We start from the raw sequence: 20,586 nt of genomic DNA on the forward strand, positions 1-20,586 counted from the left end.
ACTTATTTTATATTACAGTTTTATATGAATCTTTTTCCACAAAAATTAACTATTCCTTTTCATGTGTTTGCATACTGATTTTTATGGGTGTGCATAATAACACCACCCGATTTACAAGTATTTATGTATAAATACTTGTATTTATCTATCTGTCTGTCCTAGAATCCTAAAGATTCTTTGAGCAAGAATCATGGATTACCAGCAGTAAGACACACAAACATTTCCTGATTAAACTGAATAAACTCTGTTAGGTTTAAACACTGATGAATTAACAGGAAGGTTTTTTATGGAGACTGTAAAACAATAATTTAAAATTGTTTGATGTTTATCTGACCACCAATTTACATAACAAGATTTGAGCAAGGACATAACACATTTAACAAATGCTTAGGTACACTGCATTGAAGGATTAATAAATACGCTTCAAGAGACAACTTAAAATATATATATAAAAAAATCCTAAATGAAAATGGGCCCTGATAAAATGATTCAGAGATGAAATGCTCAAATTCCACTAGTAATCAAAGAAATTAAAATTCAAAGCAATGAGATTTTTAATCAAACCAATCAACAAAGTTTCTGTGTAGTGATAATGTCTAAAGCTTCTAAAAGTATAGTAAAAAAGAATGTTTGTATACTGGTAGTGTTTTAGTGTACACTAGAACAACCACTCAAGTGCTTGGAGCCTTTGTTCCTCCGGAGTTTTTAAAGAATTAAGTACATAGGAAAACCCCCATGTTAGGATGTTAAGTATAAAAAAAGTAGACTATAAAATTGCATTTATCAAATAATCAATTCTAATAAATAGCAAGCAACCATGTCTAAATAACAACTGTAAAGCAGATTAATAGTGGTATAACCTCTTAGTTACAAGATAAATCTTTAACTTTTTGCTTTATACTTCCCCAAGTTTTCAACAGTGAACATGTACTATCTTTATAACCGAACAAATTGTAAGGAATCATAATAGAGGGTGACCAAACATCCTGGCTTCCAAGAACTTAGGGGTTTTCTAGTACATGGCACTTGCAGTGGTAAAACAGACAATCCTGGCAAACTGAAGACAGCTGGTTACACTATTAGCATTCACACTGACCTATCATTAATATTAAATATGTACACACCTATTTTTCAACGGCACTGCTAAACTTCTATGGAACTATCTCCTCTCAGTTTATCAACCTGATGTCTTAATGTACTGTAGTTATGTTTTGCAAAGGTTTAGGGAACAAATGATAACAGAGCAATACAAAGTTAATCTTGCCCACAATAATATTCATTAGTTCTGTTAAGGAAGTCTGCATTTTTGACAATGAAATTTAATTCACAATAAAGAAGCACAATGTACCTACCATGGGCAGGGCTCTATATCAGGTACTAGGGATGCAAAATGGAAGAAAATTGGTGTTACAATAAAGTCATGATTATGAGCTAACCTTGAGACAATGAAACTTGCCGCCTCAGCAATTTTCTCTAACAGCTATGTTAATCTTCACTAGACTCCAACCACTCTCTGAATATCCACATATTCAGGTAAGTCTGGCTTCAGTTTTCACAGAGAAAACAGAAGTCATGGGGCTGAATCTCATTACTACACATATAAACCTACTCTTATTAAAAGAGATGCCTATTTTAAGCTAAGGTGAAACCTTCCCTGTCTGTTTTGGTCTCATCTCCTCCAGTCTACTCCGGAAGGGCCTTAATGTCATCACCTCACTTGGTTCAATGGTATCTCATTGGCTGCAGTATGAACAACAGCCGAAAGAGGACCAAAGCAGAAACAAAAACAGTTAGGAGTATTGTAATTAATAATAAAAGCTATTTGAGGCCATCCCACTTTATTCAGATAAAAAAAACAAAATTTTCAATAAACAATAATAAAGCTCCTCTCCCCACACCTCCCATTATCTTTACTTTTTTGACTAAGTAAATGTTTTGAAATTAATTTTTAAATTAGCCTGATATTTTCAGCAGGATAAAGCCACACCAAACAAATGGTTACCTTAAGTTAATAGTTGGAAAACAGGAAATAGAACCTTGCCAGTTATCTTAAAAGTCCTAACTGTACATTTTCCTAATAATTCTCCCCCTAACAAAAATAACCATTGACCTGGTCTTTATATTAATCACTTTATTATGTTGCTTTATAATTTAGTTTTACCTGCTTATTATTTTCTTTTTCAGGTCTCCTTAGTTTAATGTTATCCCTTCCATCATTTTTCTTGCAATTTACTTGTTCGATATCACTGTATCATTTGTCCTATAATTTTTAGATTTGTTTTCTGTATTCCCTTGTTCTTTGGCCCTGTACTGTCTGTAAATTGTCACTCTGATAAAGACTTCCTCAGATTCAGATTCAAGTTTCGTAGCAAAGTTACTTCTTAGATAGCTGTGTGTTCTATCAAGAGGCATTAATGTCTGATTTTATCTTGCTTAATGATGTTCACATAGGTTGGTGCTCAAAAAATAAAACCTTCCATTAAGGAGATTACAAAATGATGAGAGTCCCATTCTACACTTTTTCTAGTGATCTGTAGGAATAATTTTATAAAAACAAGCTTTACAATTTATTTTGCTATATAATAGTACAGATCATTAAAAAGATCACATAGAAAAGGTAGGTTAATGCTTCATTTTTAACTTTTTTTTAACATTCTTTTTTTTTTAATAGAGGCATATTTAATTTATTTTTTATTTTTTGTTTGTTTGTTTGTTTGTTTTGTTTATACATGCACTGGGTACAGTCAGAAGTGCGGGAGGGTGAGAGAATTCACCAGAGCCAGAGCGGGGAGCAGAGCAGGCAGAAGGACCGAAGTACACTGCTGAGGGGAGCAGCGGGCGGCAGGAGAGGTCTGCGAGCCATGTGGGACCCTCCTCCAGGGCCGGGGAGCAGCCGGGGATAGAACCAGCGCCGCAGAGGCCGCGGGCAGCTTCACAACCCAGCGCTCAACCGCTGCGCCACCCGGGAGGCCCCTAATGCTTCATTTTTAAAGTTTCCAAAATAATTTGGAAAGGTAACCAGCTGGCATTCTCCAAAGGTAACCAACTTCATCATTATAAAAGGGACTTAAAAACATATTTGATGTCTTAATTTACTGTAGTTATCATCCTTATGGATGCTTAAACTGTCTTATCTTTGGCAGCAGAAACCTCTTTTAAGTTGGCTCTTGAGTATTTTTGACATGTCTTAGATAGCTTCTATTCTATCTGGAATGACAAAATGATTTTTGCCTCAATGTACTCCAGAATTTGAACCAGCCATTTCCCCAAGAAGCCTGTGTTTAGTTTTGTGGAAAACATTTTAAGATCACAATTTGAACACTAAGGATGCTCACTGTTATGGGTTGGTCATTGTGTCTTAAGTCCTTTCAGTGGACAGTTAAAAACAGAGACACACATAATTTTTAACAACAGAAGTAACTCATTAATTCAAACTAACAGTTCCGTCTTTTCTATCTTATTTCCTCTTCCCACGCAGAGAATCTTGGTTGTCAAGGACACCAAAGACGATACAATTAAAATACTTTTTTTCTCATGTTATACAAGAAACATTTTCAGAATAACAATACTGACATCATCACCAGTGTGATTTTAAAGTTTTTGTATGTACTTGGCCCATTCTTTTTCCATTTGAATTGTCTTATTATAGCTTCATCCTCAAAGCACAGAGCCACTAAAGACTGTTAAATTCTTTCCATCCTTCTTTCAGATTAAGTTACATGTAAATACATAATTAATGCTAACCCAATATTCATATACCTTTTAATTTGAAAAAATATGAGCTATACAGACATGTTACAAAAATTATTCAAGGCCTTTAAGTACAGCTTCAGCCTGTTAAGTACAACCTCAACCAAAGTTAACAACTTTGGGAAATTATCAAAAGCGGGAAATTAACATTGGAAAAATACTATTGAACAGATTTTTTTTAAATTTTACCCGTTTTCTCACAATGTCTTATTTTGTTCTTCTATTTCCTTTGTCTTTCCTATCAGTGACCCTTCAATATCTCTTCTGAGCTTGAGGATTATTTTGCAGAATACTTCTTAATTTGGGTTTGATGTTTTCTCAAGATTAAAGGAATATATATTAGATGAAAATTCCATAAGATGCTGTGCACTATGAAAGAAGGTACTTAGTATCAGTACCATGATGATTTGGTTAAAGTGGTACCAACTAGTGATTCTGTTAGAAAGTTACCATTTAATATCCTGTAATAGGTAGATATCTTTGGGGAGATAGTTTAAAATTATCCTGATATTCTCTACACATTTTCACCTACTAATCTTAGTATCTATCAGGGATCCTGTCTGCAACAATTATTTCCGTGTATTCTCTAATGGTGATTTCTCTCATTCCTTCTCTGCTAATTCACTGATAATCACCTGCAGAACAGAGCAGTCTCCTCACCTTCATTTATTTACTCAATTATGTATTTATATCAGTAGAAATTAATGGAATTTATTTTATTCTGTGGTTTAAAATCTATTAATCACAATACATTTGTGCTGCTAAAACAGTTTCTGCTTTTGCCATTGGAAATTCCTTCTGGCTAGCATCTCTATCCCATTGATATGCCAAATTTCTTTATGAGCATGTCTTTGACATTTCAAGATGTTCCAGGCTCGTTTTGTATTTTCCGCAGCCACCCTTGGAATCATTCTTATTTCTAGGAAGCACTAGAGTTCCCTTTATTGGAGAATATTTTGATATCAAAATCTAGAGACAAAAATCTAAAAGTAACAATATTCTTAGGTAGAAAATATACATATTTCTATATATTTTTGTATTACCCATCACTGACGTTTTGTTAGTCGCTTTATTATATGACACTCACTCATTAGAAAACTATAAAAAAGACTCATGGGAATATATACCTTATATACTGATAAAATATACTTGTAGTCTTTATCTGACAGGCAGTTTGACTAGATATAAAATCCCTGGCTTAATTTTTTTCTCCCTTACATACATTATAGCATTTTCTTCTGGTATACAGTGCTGTCAAACAGAATGATGGCAGCCTGCTTTTCTTTCATTTATATGTCACTGGACGTTGTGTATGGTTACTGCACTTTCTTCAAAGTGCAGTAATTTTACTAGAATATGTTCCTGATACTGGTTATTTTGGGTCAATTTTCAAAGGTATCTGTTTTTTCAGTGTGTGGCCTCACATCTATTTTTATTTTAAGATAGTGTTTTTTGTTTGTTTTCTTGCTTTGGTTTTCATTTTTTGTGAACTATCTGTTGAATCTTTTTTGTCTATCTTCAATATATGTCATCTGCTCCTAAATTGTGATCTCTTTTCTTTACTTCTATGATTTATAAATAAATAAATTTCCATTTGCTGTATTTTTAAGGATACCGATTCTTATGTTTGTTAACTCAAATATTTCTTCAGATTTTTAATTCTTTCTTGAGTTCTACCACCTACTAACAGTTTTCATATATTTGTGGGACTGTTTTGCTTTCATTTCATTTCAGATATGCTTTCATTCTCTGTAGTGATGTTATTCTGCTTACTCTCTTTTGTTCTTACAGGTCTGTGAGATTTGAACTTGATTCTTTCTAGTTGCTTATTATTATGTTATATAGTTTTTCTAATTTCATAGCCCTACAGCTCCCCATCTGTTATTTTTGAGAGATGTTAAAAATTAAAGAGATTTGCTTTATAATATCACCTAACTCTACTTATCCCCCTACTTTTACTTGAACTTTTTGGTCTCTGTCCTATTTATAACTTGCATTCCACTCAAATTTTGGGCAAAGTTTGGACAAAACTAGGTGTGGAGGTTTGTTCTGAAAGGGAGCTTTTGCTGGAGAGGTTTGAGAATTCATAAGGCCCCTCTAGAGAACTTCAGCTCCTTTACTTAATGGTTTGAGATACTGTCTATAGTTTTAAATTTTTGCCACCAATATGTTCCTTTGGGGGGGGGTTGTTTGTAGAAATTCAAAACTAGGCCACTGCAATTTTCTAAAAATCATGAAAGATAACTTAAAAATTTCTCCTTCTTATTCAAATCACAACAAAATCAGAAAGACTTTAACAGTTTCTTTGATCATAATTTTTTTTTTTTTTTTGCTTTACCACTGCTTCTTTCCCTCCCTCCCATCTAAATCAGCACAGATCTTTCACATAGGATGATTTATGTTCCAGTGTTCAAGGTATAAAAACAAAAGAACTGCAAACTTCAGTGTATTTTCTGGCCTTTATCTTTGTTATTTGAAAGGAACAAAAGTGATGATAAAAACAGTACATTTTCTTTGATTCCCACAAAGGAAACTAAGTATCATGACAAGGTTACAGTAATACCTGTAACTGATATCGCTATACTTGTTTGGAATAAAACAATACAACATGGTAACAAAAATAATTCTTTTGTGTTCATACAGAGATGTTTTGTAGCCAGGCCACAAATTTCTATATTAAACCCCCACATTATAAAATATTTTGGCAGCCATATCAATTGGCACTCATCTTCTATAGAAGGGTTACAAATTAATGACTATAGGACCAGGCAGATAATATAAATGAATAAAGTGGGCCAAGGGTAAGGAAAACAAAATGCCAGAACTACAATTAAATTCTCTCTTTACTAAATGCAACAGGCATGTGGAGAAAATCAAAAATTATGTTTTAAATTGAAAAAAACAAAACCCACTTTTTACATTTCATTTCATAATTCACTATTGCTTGGAATAGTTATTCTTCTGACTTAGAATCAGAAACTACAGGTCTCCCTGGTGGCGCAGCGGGTTGAGTGCAGTGCTGTGAAGCTGTCTGCAGCCTCTGCAGCACACGTGTGATTCCCGGCTGGCCAGAGAGATACCCACATGGTGCAGCAGACCTCTCCTTGCTCGCCCACTGCTCCTCTCAGCAGCGTTTTCAGTCCAGCTGCCTGTTCTGCTCCCCACTCTGTCTGTGGTGAATCCTCTCACCGTTCCATGACTATGCTTGTATACCCCAGTTCTTGTATAAAATAAATTAAAAAATCTTTAAAAAAAAAATCAGAAACTACATAATTGGGGGGGGGGGTTTGGGCATACTACACAGAATATACAGTCTTGAATCATTTAAAATACTTCTATGTACACTTGATGTTGATGAATGCAGGTATATTCAAACACTGACAGAATTTTGAAAAATAGTTTGCATATAGGGCATCTATTCTCAGGATATTGACACAACGCTTGTAATTGATGCCATCATTATTTAGTTTTCAGTACTATATTATCAAACTTTGGCTTAGTAATTTATCCTGTAGGTCTTCGGTCCACTTTATCAAAATTAATTTAAAAAGCCATTTAAACAGGGCCTCCCCGGTGGCGCAGCGGTTGAGCGCTGGGTTGCGAAGCTGCCCGCGGCCTCTGCGGCGCCGGTTCAATCCCCGGCTGCTCCCCAGTCACCGGGGGAGGGTCCCACATGGCGCGCAGACCTCTCCTGCCGCCCGCTGCTCCCCTCAGCAGTGTACTTCAGTCCTTCTGCCTGCTCTGCTCCCCACTCTGGCTCTGGTGAATTCTCTCACCCTCCCGCGCTTCTGACTGTACCCAGTGCATGTATAAACAAAACAAACAAACAAACAAAATAAATAAATAAAACATGCCTCTAAAAAAAAAAAAAAAGCCATTTAAACAATATTAATTTTAACTAATGTTTAGTTTTAGTAAACTATTTTTTTCTCTGAAGTTGAAGTCAGAGTACCTATTCAGAATTGAGGCTATCAAAGCCACTTCTGGATACACAATTACAAAGTAAAAAACTGAGTCAAATTATTCCTTACCTATCACATTTCCAGTAAGACCAATTTTATGAAAAAATGAGTAAATCAACTTATAAAATGGCGATATCCAAAGTGTTTCAATTGTATTGCAACCTGATAAACTGAATCTTTGGGAAAATATTAACTGATGAGGTAAAGATAGTTCCCTGAATGACATTAAAATGTTATTTTTACTCAAAAGAGGTTTCCTAGCACCATGCCATAACTAAGCCAGCCACAAGGCTAAGAAAGTTTTATCCTTCTCCTGAGAATTTGACAGGTTGTTTTTTGTTTTTTTTTTTTAAAGGAGGCTCATTCTTCAGATTTTTTAAGATTTATATTCATTTTATGTATAGAAGAACTGGGGTGTAGGCCAGAGGTGCAGGGGTAAGAAAAGGATTCACCAGAGACAGAGTGGAGGCAGAATGGGCAAATCTTTTTTTTTTTAATTAATAAATTTTATTTTTATATTCCTCATACATTTGCAATCCCCCCATTCTGACCCCAATCCCTCCTCTCCCGCCCCCCACCCCCCAAAAAGTGTCTCTGGTTCATAGTTTTTGTTGATTTTGATTTTCACTTTCTTATAGTTATTCATTTTCCTGGTCCCTTATTTAAGTATTCTAGATTCCTGCTATGAGTGAGACCATCCGGTATTTTTCTTTTTCTTTTTGGCTTATTTCACTGAGCATGATCCCTTCCAGCGCCATCCATGTTGCTGCAAATTGCATGTGTTTATCTTTTTTGAATGCTGAGTAATATTCCATGGTGTATATGTACCGCATTTTCTTGATCCAGTCATCTATTTTTGGGCATTTGGGCTGTTTCCAAAGCTTAGCTATTGTAAATAGTGCTGCTATAAACATAGGGGTGCAGGTGTTCTTTGGAATTGATGTTTCTGTGTTCTTTGGGTAAATGCCTAGGAGTGGAATTGCTGGATCCTGTGGAAGCTCTATGTTTAGTAGGTCCAGAAATCTCCACACAGCTCTCCATAGTGGTTGGACCAGTTTGCACTCCCACCAACAGTGCAGAAGAGTTCCTTTTTCTCCACAACCTCGCCAACATTTGTTGTTGCTAGTTTTTTTTAATATGTGCCATTCTCACTGGTGTAAGATGGTATCTCATGGTAGTTTTGATTTGCATTTCCCTGATTTGCAAGTGATGTTGAACATTTTTTCATATGCCTGTTGGCCATTCGCATTTCCTCTTCAGAGAAGTTTCTTTTTAGCTCCTCTGTCCATTTTTTGACTGGATTATTTTCTTTGTTGTTGTTGAGTCTCATCAGCTCTTTGCAGATTTTTGTGATAGGTCCTTTATCATTAGTGTTGTGTGCAAAAATGTTCTCCCAGTTGGTGGGGTTTCTCTTTGTTTTTGTTATTGTCTCTTTTGCTGTGCAGAAGCTCTTTAATTTGATGTAGTCCCAGCTGTTGATCTTTGCCTTCACTATCACTGCTTTGGGTGATGTGTCTGTAAAGATGTCTTTGATATGCAAATCACGTAGTGTTTCGCCTATATTTCCTCCTATGTATTTTATGGTTTCAGGTCTTATGTCTAGTTCTTTAATCCATTTTGAGTTGATTTTTGTATATGGTGTGAGGTAGTGGTCAAGCTTCATTCTTTTGCATGTAGCGACCCAGTTTTCCCAGCACCATTTATTGAACAAACTTTCTTTGCTCCAATGCATAGTCTTTGCTCCTTTGTCAAATATTAGTTGACCATAAATCTGTGGGTTTATTTCTGGATTTTCTATTAGATTCCATTGGTCTGTATGTCTGTTCTTGTTCCAATACCATGCAGTTTTGATGATTATGGCTTTGTAGTAGAGTTTGAAGTCTGGGAGTGTGATGCCTCCATTCCCTTCTTTTTTTTTCAGGAGAGCTTTGGCTATTCGGGGTTTTTTGTGATTCCATATGAATTTCATCAATAATTGTTCTATTTCTTTGAAGAATGACATTGAAATTTTGATTGGAATAGCATTGAATCTGTATATTGCTTTTGGTAGGATGGCCATTTTAATAATGTTTATTCTCCCAATCCATGAGCAGGGGATGTTTTTCCATTTGTGTCTTCTTCTATTTCTTTTAACAGTGTTTTATAGTTTTCTTTGTATAGGTCCTTTACCTCTTTTGTTAGATTTATTCCCAAATATTTGATTTTTTTTGTTTCAATAATAAAAGGGATGTTTTTTTTTATTTTTTCTTCTTCAGATTTATTGTTTGTATATAGGAAGGCTACTGACTTTTGCGTGTTGATTTTGTATCCTGCCACTTTACTGAACTGATTGATGAGTTGAATTAATTTTTCTGTGGAGTTTTTGGGGTTCTCTATGTATATTATCATATCATCTGCAAAGAGTGATAGTTTGACTTCTTCTTTTCCTATTTGGATTCCTTGGATGTCTTTCTCTTGTCTTATTGCTCTGGCTAGGACTTCCAGTATTATATTGAAAAGCAGTGGTGAAAGTGGACATCCTTGTCTTGTTCCAGATCTCAATGGAATTGCTTTCAGCTTTTCACCATTGAGAATGATACTGGCTGTTGGCTTGTCATATATGGCCTTTATGATGTTGAGGTACGTTCCTTGTATCCCAAGAATTTCAAGGGCTTTTATCATGAATGGGTGTTGCACTTTGTCGAAAGCTTTCTCAGCATCTATTGATATTATCATATGGTTTTTATATTTCTTTTTGTTGATGTGTTGGATAACGTTGATTGATTTTCGAATGTTAAACCATCCTTGTGTCCCTGGAATCAATCCTACTTGGTCGTGGTGAATTACCTTATGGATACACTGTTGGATTCTGGTAGCTAAAATTTTATTGAGGATTTTTGCATCAGTGTTCATTAGGGAGATTGGCTATAGTTTTCTTTTTTTGTGTTGTCCTTGTTCAGTTTTGGTATTAGTGTAATGTTGGCTTCATAGAACGTGTTAGGTATTATACCTTCCTTCTCAATTTTTTGGAAGAGTTTGTGAAGGATAGGCACCAATTCGTCTCTGAATGTTTGGTAGAATTCATTTGTAAATCCATCAGGTCCTGGGCTTTTGTTTTTGGGGAGGTTTTTGATTACCATTTCAATTTCGCTAATTGTAATTGGTCTGTTTAGGTGTTCTATTTCTTCTTTATCTAGCTTTGGGTGATTGTAGAGTTGTAGGAATTTGTCCATCTCCTCTAGATTGTTGAACTTGTTTCCATATAACTGTTCATAGTAGTTATTAATTATTCTTTTGATTTCTGCTGTGTCCGTTGTGATTTCTCCTCTTTCATTTATTATCCTATTTATTTGTGCTTTCTCCCTTTTTGCCCTTGAGCCTGGCTAGGGGTTTATCTATTTTATTTATTTTTTCGAAGAACCAGCTCTTGGTTTCATGGATCTTTTGGATTGTTTTTTTAGTTTCGATTTCATTTATTTCTGCTTTGGTTTTTATTATTTCTTTTCTTCTACTGGTTTTGGGGTTTTTTTGTTGTTCTTTTTCTAGATCTTTGAGCTTCGAGATTAGGTTGTTTCTTTGAGTTCTTTTTTGTTTCTTGATGTGAGCATCTATTGCTATATATTTTCCTCTTATTACTGCTTTTGCTGCATCCCATACATTTAGGAAATTGGTGTCCTCCTTGTCATTCAATTCAAAGAATTTTTTAATTTCTTCTTTTATCTCCTCGTTAGTCCAGTGGACTTCCAGTAGTGTGGGTTTCAATCTCCACGAGGTAGGAGAGTACCTTGCCTTCTTTTTATGGTTTATTTCTAGTTTGATACCTTCATGGTCAGAAAAGATGGTTGGTATGATTTCAATCTTGGTGTATCTGTTGATGTTTGTCTTGTGCCCCAGTATATGATCGATCCTAGAGAATGATCCGTGTGCACTTGAGAAAAATGTATACTCAGATTTTTTTGGGTTTAGTGTTCTATATATGTCTGTTAAGCCCAAGCACTCTAGATCCTTATTTAGAGCTTTAGTGTCTTTACTTATTTTTTGTCTTGTTGATCTATCCATTGTTGATAGTGGTGTGTTGAAGTCTCCCACTACGTATGTGTTTTCTCTGATGTCTGTTTTCAGAGATGCCAATAGTTGTCTGATATATTTTGGTGCTCCTTCGTTTGGTGAATATATGTTAATGAGTGTTATTTCTTCTTGAAGTATTGTCCCCTTGATCATAATGTAATGACCACTGGGGTCTCTTTTTATCTTTTTAAGTTTGAAATCTGTTTTATCTGATATGAGTATAGCTGTTCCTGCCTTGTTTTTTGGTCCATTTGCTTGTAGAATTGTTTTCCATCCTTTAACTTTGAGTCTACTTTTATCTTTTGCAGCTAAATGTGTTTCCTGGAGACAGCAAAAGGTTGGGTTTTGTTTCTTAATCCAGCCTGCAACTCTTTGTCTTTTTATTGGAGAGTTTAGTCCATTTACATTTAGAGTTAGTATTGATATGTTAGCATCTGTATTTGCCATTGTGTTTGTCTTTCCTTTGATTTTATTTATTTATTCTTTTAATAACTTTCTTTGGCCTTCTTTTGTTGTTATTCGTCCCTCTGAGGTTCTGGCTTTAGGACTCCTTGTAGTATTTTTTGGAGTGGGGGTTTAGTCGTAATAAAATTCTGGAGTTTCTGTTTGTCTGGGAAGGTCCATATTCTTTCTTCAAAGAGGAAGGAGAGCTTTGCGGGATAGAGTATTCTTGGTTGGCATCTGTTTTCTTGGAGTCTGTTGACTATGTCCCTCCACTCTCTCCTTGCCCGTAGTGTTTCTTCAGAGAAGTCTGATGTCAGTCTGATTGGTTTCCCTTTGAATGTTATCTGTTTCTTCCCTCTTGTTAGTTTCATAATTTTTTCCTTGTCTTGGATTCTTGGGAGCTTTACTATTATGTGTCTTGCTGTATTTTTCCTTTCGTCATGGAAGTTTGGTGTTCTTCTTGCTTCTTGTATATCAATTTTCAGATCCTTCTTCGCGTTTGGGAAGTTCTCTTCAATTATATCCATGAATATTTTCTCTGTTCCTACATCTCTCTCCTCTCCTTCTGGGATTCCTATTAACTCTTATATTTCCTTTCCTCATGGAGTCAGATAGTTCCCGAAGTCTTTCTTCGGTCTTTTTCCTTCGTACTTCTCCTTCCTTTTCTGTTTTAGTTCTTTTTATTTCTGTGTCTTCAAGAGTACTTATTCGTTCTTCCATTTCATCTATTCTGCTTTCATTGCTTTTCCCAGAGTTCTTTAGCGTCTCCATTAATTCTTTGATCTCCTGCATTTCTTTTACTTCCCTCTTTAGGGACTCAATTTCATTCTTCTGGTCATTAATCATTTTCCCCTTATCATTGTTTTCCTTTATGACTTCTGTCAGTTTTTTAATCACAGCAATTTTAAATTCTCTATCTGGAAGGCTCAGAAGTTCTTCCAAGTTACTGTCGTTGCAATCTGGTAGATGGTTTTCTTTTTGCGGTGTGCTTTTTTTCTGAGGAGTTGCTGGGTTGCATGTGGTTTTTCTACTCCCTACTGCCTGTTTTCTAATTTGCCGTATTCCTTGTGACACTGTGTTGCTGGTACTGGCCGGCATCTTGGGCGACCTTCCCAGCTCACCACTGGCTCCTCTGGGGAACTTCTGCTGGGTTCACAAGTCTCCAGCAAAGAAAGGTCCCTGCTCTGTCTCCTCGGTGAGCCTTCTGCTGGGTTCACACAGTCTCCAGCAAGAAAGGTCCCTGCTGCAAAATGCCGGTGCAGGGGACGCGCTCCCCTGCACGCCCGGTCTGCCCCAGCGGTGGGTGCTGCTCCCCTCTGGGCTGGAACTGCAGGCTAGAAGGCGCCCGGCATGGGCAAGCCTCCCAGCTTACCTGTCTCCTCGGTGAGCCTTCTGCTGGGTTCACACAGTCTCCAGCAAGAAAGGTCCCTGCTGCAAAATGGCGATGCGGGAACGCGCTCCCCTGCACGCCAGGTCTGCCCCAAGGTGGGTGCTGCTCCCCTCGGGGCTGGAACTGCAGGCTAGAAGGTGCCCGGCGTGGGCAAGCCTCCCAGATTAACCTCTGTCTCCTCAGTGAGCCTTCTGCTGGGTTCACACAGTCTCCAGCAAGAAAGGTCCCTGCTGCAAAATGCCGGTGCCGGGGACGCGCTCCCCTGCACGAGAATGGGCAAATCTATTGAAATATACTGCTAAGGGGTTCAGACGAGACAGGAGAGGTCTGCTGTACCACAATGAGTTAGCTCCCTGGCTGGGGATCGAACTCTGGCAGTAGTGATAACAGCGCTAATACTTAACCCTTACGCCACCAGGGAGACTCCTGACTGGTTAGGTTTTAATCCCATGGGTAAACTAAGAAGAGTAAAATGTCAACTAGGTAGGTGACTAGGTAATAGTGCTTATGATGTTAATGACCACTAAGTCATAAACTGCAACTGGACTGAAAGAATTTTAAAATGCATGATGGAGATGCATACTTAGGATGAATACAGTGATTCTTTGTTTTTGGGCAAGAAAACTCTGGAGCATATGCCTACAGAATTTATTATAAGAGATAATGGCTTCTATGGAACACGAGGCTTTCAAGACAAGGTGATCCCTGCACCCAGTCAGTGTGAATCCCATATACTTGGCTCCTGAAGTTGTCACGTGGAAGAAAATAGCTCCTGCATGGATACATGATCTGCTAAATCGATGCAACAATGAATATTGCTATTAGCAAGCTGTGATTTCTATCCTACTCTAATCATCATATCGATGCCTTATGTGGTCAGTAGTAACCTTGTGAATCTGCTTGGTCAAACCTAAGAAGGTTCCTGATGGACACTCCAGATGATCAAATCTCATAGTACAGAAACATAGTGTTATTCAGTAGTTCATTCATTAGAGAAACACTGATTTGCCTATGGTTCAAGTACTTCAGGGAAATAAGAGCATGATAATGACACAGAAGAATAGCCCAAGGCATATGGAGATAATAAAAGGCTTCCAGATAACTGTAAACCATGATCACATAGAAAACAGTAGACAAGAACACTAGGAAAATAAGTTGAGACCAAACTGTGAGATTCTAAATCCCAGTCCAAGAAATTTAGACTTTTTCAGAAGGCAATTCTAATGATCTTTGAAAGAAAAACCAATTTCACTATTCAATAAGTGAATTTTTTAGGTCATATGATGCTGCTTTAGATTTTCTGGGCAGTTTTCCCCACTTTTATGTAATGCATTTCTTCTTGGCACCCATACAAAAAAATAATTTTACTAAGGTTAGATATGACAATCAAATTAATTATTAAAAACAAATCTATTTTAACTTCAAGAATGAGACTGGTTGTTTTTTTCTTTCTTATTTTTCCTCTTGATGTCTGAGTTCCAAACACCCAACCATACAATTGTTAATATTTGTCACATTTTGCTTTACTACTCTTAAGTACATTTTCTAGGTTATAGCCAAGGTTATTTCCAGCTCTACCTCTCCACACTTTACTCCCCACCCAAAACATTTGTTTATGTGTAAGTGCAATGAGTACAATGAACCAGAAATATGTTTCTTTGGTCTTGCCATGATGGAGAAGTCAGGGCTTTGGGAGCTGAATAAAACTATCTACTCCCACAAATTATGTGCAAACACAACATCAATGTATACAGACTCTGGAGAAATACTGTCTGCATTTGGTTTGTGTTTATACTGCAAACAGGCTGTATGACCCCAAGAAAATTACTGAAACTTCCCCTCCTTTCATTAATCTGATCTGAAAAAAATAAAAAGTAAACATAATGTAATATATAATAGGGAGTGTGTGAAGATTAGATGACCTAATAAATATAAAGCTCCAAAAAAAGTCCTTGGAATCTAGTAACTGGAATATATGTTATACACACACACACACACAATATATTAGTGAAGAACCACCACTGTTTTACATCTTTGTTATATTCTGACAATATAGAATTACTCCCCTCAGGGGTGGCCACACCTACCAAAGCACCCACTACCAAAGCACCCACAATCCGCTACTACCGTCCCAGGTGCTCCCCGTTCCCCTACCCAGATGTTAGTTATTTGTAAGTCCCTATCATATAAGCTTCACAAAAGCAGGAATTTGTGTATGCTTTGTTTCCTGAACCCCATGCCTAAAATCGTGTCAGACACAGTTCTGTATTTGCCGAATTAACGAATGAGAAATATTCTGCTGTTACAGAAAGAGAAACAGAAAAGGAAAAAACCAAAGATGAAATATCTTGCCACTCCTCTTCTAATCTTTAGAGCCATGTCCTCCGCCACATACTTTCTCTTGATTGTGATGAGTGTTACAACATCAGCATTCTGTGATGAATATTGTAAAAAACACTTGTATCAAAGTCTCTGCTGTATTAGTTTCCAAGGTCAAGAGAAGACTGCCTCTATACCATTTCTATTCAAAGTGTGGGTCTTTGACCAGCAGTAGCAGCAGTATCAAGGTCCTTGTGAAAATGGTGGATCAACACCATGCAAGAACTAGTCAATCAGTTTCTGTATTTAGAAAAGGTCACCAAATGAAGATCATGAATATTAAAGTTTGAGAATTATAGATTTAGGTAGTTAAGGAACACAGGCTTTACAAGGTTCAGGGTTCAAATCTAGGCTCTGACACTTTATATACAACTTGGAGCAAGTTTATAAATATCCCAATTTGCTCATCTGTAAAACTGAAATAATAACAGCAGTTACCTTAAAAAGTTGCTATGAAGGTTAAATGAAAACACATATGCTGCATTTGGTATATTGCTAAGAAAACAGGATGTGCCCAACAAATAAATGCTAGCTGTTATTAATGTTGAAATTCCTCCTCTTCAACTATAAGGCCTCACAATGAAATTTTAAAATTAAATACTAGGAAGAGGATTAATTTACCAAGGAAATTGTTTTGGTCATAGTCTTCTAAATTTAAACTACACAATGAGTCTCCCTTCAAAGTCAGTGTCAAATTTAAGTTTTCCTAATAGTTACCTCTTAAATTTCTATTACTGTGCCCTTTTTCAAATTTGTATTCACTTTGGCCTTGATCTTAATTGTGTATGAGACTAATAACAGATATGAAGTCATGAGCACATTAATAAATATTGAGTCTAAGCATAGAACTAATCATTTGGAATGCAACTTTAAAACTCTGGAAATTAAATAGAAAGTTTAGACTACTTTAAAATTATTAAGCTTTACCTGAAATTTTTTCCAAATACTTGACAAGAATTTTTCAAATAAAAATTTGGTTTACAAAATTCTAACACAGGGGCCTCCTTGGTGATGCAAGGGGTTAAGCGTTGGCACTATGAAGCAATCCGCATCATGAGTTCAATCCCTAGCCAGGGAGGTGACCCATATGGCTCAGTAGACCTCTCCTGTCTCTGTAGACCTCTCCTGTCCTCTCACTGCTCCCCTAAGCAGTATATTTCAGTCAATCCATCTGTCCTGCTCCCCACTCTGTCTCTGGTGAATTCTCACACCCCCCGCACCTCTGGCCTGTACCCCAGTTCTTGTATGTATAAATCAATCTTTAAAAAAAAATTCTAACACAAAAATTTGAAATCCTAACAACACTGGTCAAAAAGTACAAAAATCAGCATTTTTGTGAAAAGCAATGCTTAATATGTAGAGACACTGTATCCTACATTAAGAAGCATAATATAATAGTTCTAAGCAATGAATGCACTACACAATGACCTTATGAATGGTTCTTTCAAAGCAGCAAATAAGGTGAGAACGTATCACTATTTGCTTCTGATTGAATAGCAGAAGAAAACTAAAAGCAAAGGAAGAAAATTTAAGGAAAGTAAATTCTTACCCTGTCATGTTTATCAACAAAAAATATTAATAGTAAAGATACGACATAGCTCTGTTATTCTAAAGTGGTAAAGATTTGATCTGTTTAGCCAAGGCAAAATAGAAAATTCAGTCAGGAAATCAGGTTTAATAATTATACTTATCACAGACTTCAGAGTCTGTTAAATGCAACCAAAAAACAAAGCCCCTATTCAAAATTGGGGAAAGATGTTGAATAAAAATTTTTCAGAGAAGATATACAAATGGCTATTAAGTACACAAAAAAGAGATCAACACAACTAGTCATAAAACCATAATGAGACAGCACTTTACAGCCATTAGGATAGCCCTTAAAAGAGAAGACAAAAATAACAAGTCATGGGTGGTATGCAAAGAGATTGGAACCTTAATGAATTACTGGTGAGATTGTAAAATGGTGTAGTAGCTGTGGAAAAGAATATGGCAGAGTCCTCAAAATTAAAAAAAAACCTACCATCTGAGCCAGCAGTTCTACTTCAGGGCATATGCCAAAAAGAAGTGAAAGCAATGACTCAACCAAATATTTGTACACCCATAGCAAGAGTCAAGAAACATAATTCACAATAGCTAAAAGGTACTAGATATGCAAGTGTCCAATGAAAGATGAACGGATAAGAAAAAAATTGTAGCATATACCTTCACCAAAATATTATTCAGTTTTAAAAAGGAAGGAAATTCTGACACATGCTACAAAACAGATTAATATTAAAGAAATTATATTCATTGAAATAAGCTAGTCCCAACAAATATGGTATGGTTTCTCTAACAAAAAATTCCTCAAATAGCCAAATTCATAGAGACAGAAAGTAGAATGATGGATGTCAGGGAATGGAGAGGGGAAAATGGGGAAATGGTATTACCTGGCACAGCGTTCCCATTGTGGAATATGACGCTGGAGATTGCTAGGGAGATGGCTGCACAACAATGTGAATTTACTTAATGCTACAAAACTACATACTTAAAAATGGTTAGTTACAAATTTTATGTTACGTATTATTTTACCACAATTTTTTAAAAAAGGGTTCATTAAGTATCTTTGCATTCTTAAATTAGGAAAAGATTAGATATTGGAGATCTGAAAATTTTTAATTTTGAAATTTCAAATTTTCCATATAAGAGCAAAGTACTCAATTGTTTTTTTTTCCCCTATTTTTTTTAAAGATTTATTTATTTATGATTACAAGAACTGGAGTACAGGCCAGAGGTGTGAGGATTCACCAGAGACAGAGGGGGGAACAGAACAGGCAGACTGACCAAAGTACACTGCGGAGGGGAGCAGCAGGTGAGTCAGGAGAGGACTGCTGCGCCATGTGGGTAGCTCCCAGGCCAGGGATCGAATTTGCACCACAGAGGCTGCAGATAGCTTCAGAGAGCTGCGCTCAACCCCTTGCGCCACCAGGGAGGCCCCCTTCCCATTTTTTTTAATTAAAGAGAAATCAATCTCCTTTTACAGGAAGGCATGCAATTTTTCAAATTAAAATAGAATTCAGATTTATGTACTAGGGAAGAAGAATGGAAGAAGAGAAGAAATTACAAAACAAAGCAAAACAAAACACACAAAAAAAACCTTGTTTAGGTGTTTCTTCCTCCTTTTTAGTTTCTTCATCCTCTAAGCTGGGGCTTTCCCGGGAAGAGTTGTCTTGTTGGCTAGAGCTTTTCAATAGTACAGGATCAATTTGTGCTTTCAGGAGTGCAAGAGTCTCAGCCAACTCGTTTCTATTTCTAAACAAAGGAAAAAAAGACAGTATGAAAAGTTTTCTTTTCTGAAGAGTTTTCGGAATAACACCTATTAGGAATCAAAATTTTAAAAAAAGAAAAATACATTAAGAACATCCACTCCTATGTTTATTGTAGCACTATTTACAATAGGTAAGCTATGGAAACTACCCACATGCCCCAAAATAGATGACTGGATCAAGAAGATGTGGGGTGTGTGTGTATATATATGTGTGTGTGTTAGTGTGTGTGTGAGTATATTGGTGTGTGTGTATATACACACACACACAATGGATTACTCAGCAATCAAAGAAGATAAACTCATGCCATTTGCAACAACATGGATGGAGCTGGAAGGGATTATGCTCAGTGAAATAAGGCAAAAGGAAACAGAAAAATATCAGATGGTTTCACTTACAGGAGGAATATAGAGGAACCAAATAAAGTATCAGGAAAAAAATAATAATAAACAAACAAAATTAGCAGGCAACTATAAATCAGAGACATTCTGCAAGGGAGGGGGAGGCAGAGGGATCAAAACAGGGGAGGGAAGAGCACAAGGGACTGTGGTGATGGTTCACGGGTGAATTGGTGGTGGGAATTTTACAGGGACTACACCTGAGAGAAGAAAGCATACAAGCACAAATTGTAAAAAAATGAACAATGATGTAAAAATTATATCTATAAATATTTATAAAAAAGAACATTCAAAACACTGGTAACTAAGTATTGGGAATGAATACAGATTAAAATATACTCCTCTCCTCTCCAAAGACGACTCTATGACTACTATCTCTATTGAGTAGAGCAGCAGCAGTGCTCTCTATTCAGTTTATTTGCGGTTGAATCTAATAATAAATAAAATCAGATAAAAATCTACTCTTTATATTATTATACAGTCTCTAAGGAATACAAAATCAGTGCAAAACTTGCTTAAAGAAACATTTCTTCAAATTCTGGATGCATTTAAAAATAAGAATTTTTTTCCACCTTCAGAGCACATTTTGAAATTGTTAGTAAGTTATGATCCATGTCTTTCTGAATATTATGGCAAGAAGTCAGCTTGAAGATAAAGTTCAAAATATAAGGATTTAGATTACTAATTTTGTTTTGTCAATTATAATTAAAAACGACAGGAAGGAAATTCAATTTGAATCAAAAATACAAGGAAACCTCAAACAAGTAAGATTCTAATCTATAAATTCTCTATTTTTACTACCCAAACCAGAGGTGTATCAAGGTCAATTTAAATGCACTGACAAATAAGAAAACTCGTTTGAGCATCTGTCCTAGTCAGATAAGCAATGTGTAAAAGTGAAGATAAAAAGGAAA

At 36.2% G+C, this 20,586-nt stretch overlaps 1 protein-coding gene across 6 annotated transcripts in view; it reads right to left on the bottom strand.

Annotated features, from left to right (window-relative positions):
- Window positions 1-20,586, bottom strand: part of RSF1 (remodeling and spacing factor 1) — a 140,689-nt gene that overhangs the window by 42,726 nt on the left and 77,377 nt on the right. For all 6 annotated transcript variants that reach the window (XM_037523030.2, XM_054699563.1, XM_054699562.1 and 3 more), the window contains one exon: window positions 19,106-19,260. In XM_037523030.2, coding sequence (XP_037378927.2) covers window positions 19,106-19,260 — 155 coding nt within the window. The remainder of the gene's footprint in view (window positions 1-19,105; window positions 19,261-20,586) is intronic.

Source organism: Talpa occidentalis, unplaced genomic scaffold (genome assembly GCF_014898055.3).
Source record: "Talpa occidentalis isolate TD23 unplaced genomic scaffold, MPIMG_talOcc4v2.1 talOcc4.3, whole genome shotgun sequence".
NCBI lineage: Eukaryota > Metazoa > Chordata > Mammalia > Eulipotyphla > Talpidae > Talpa > Talpa occidentalis.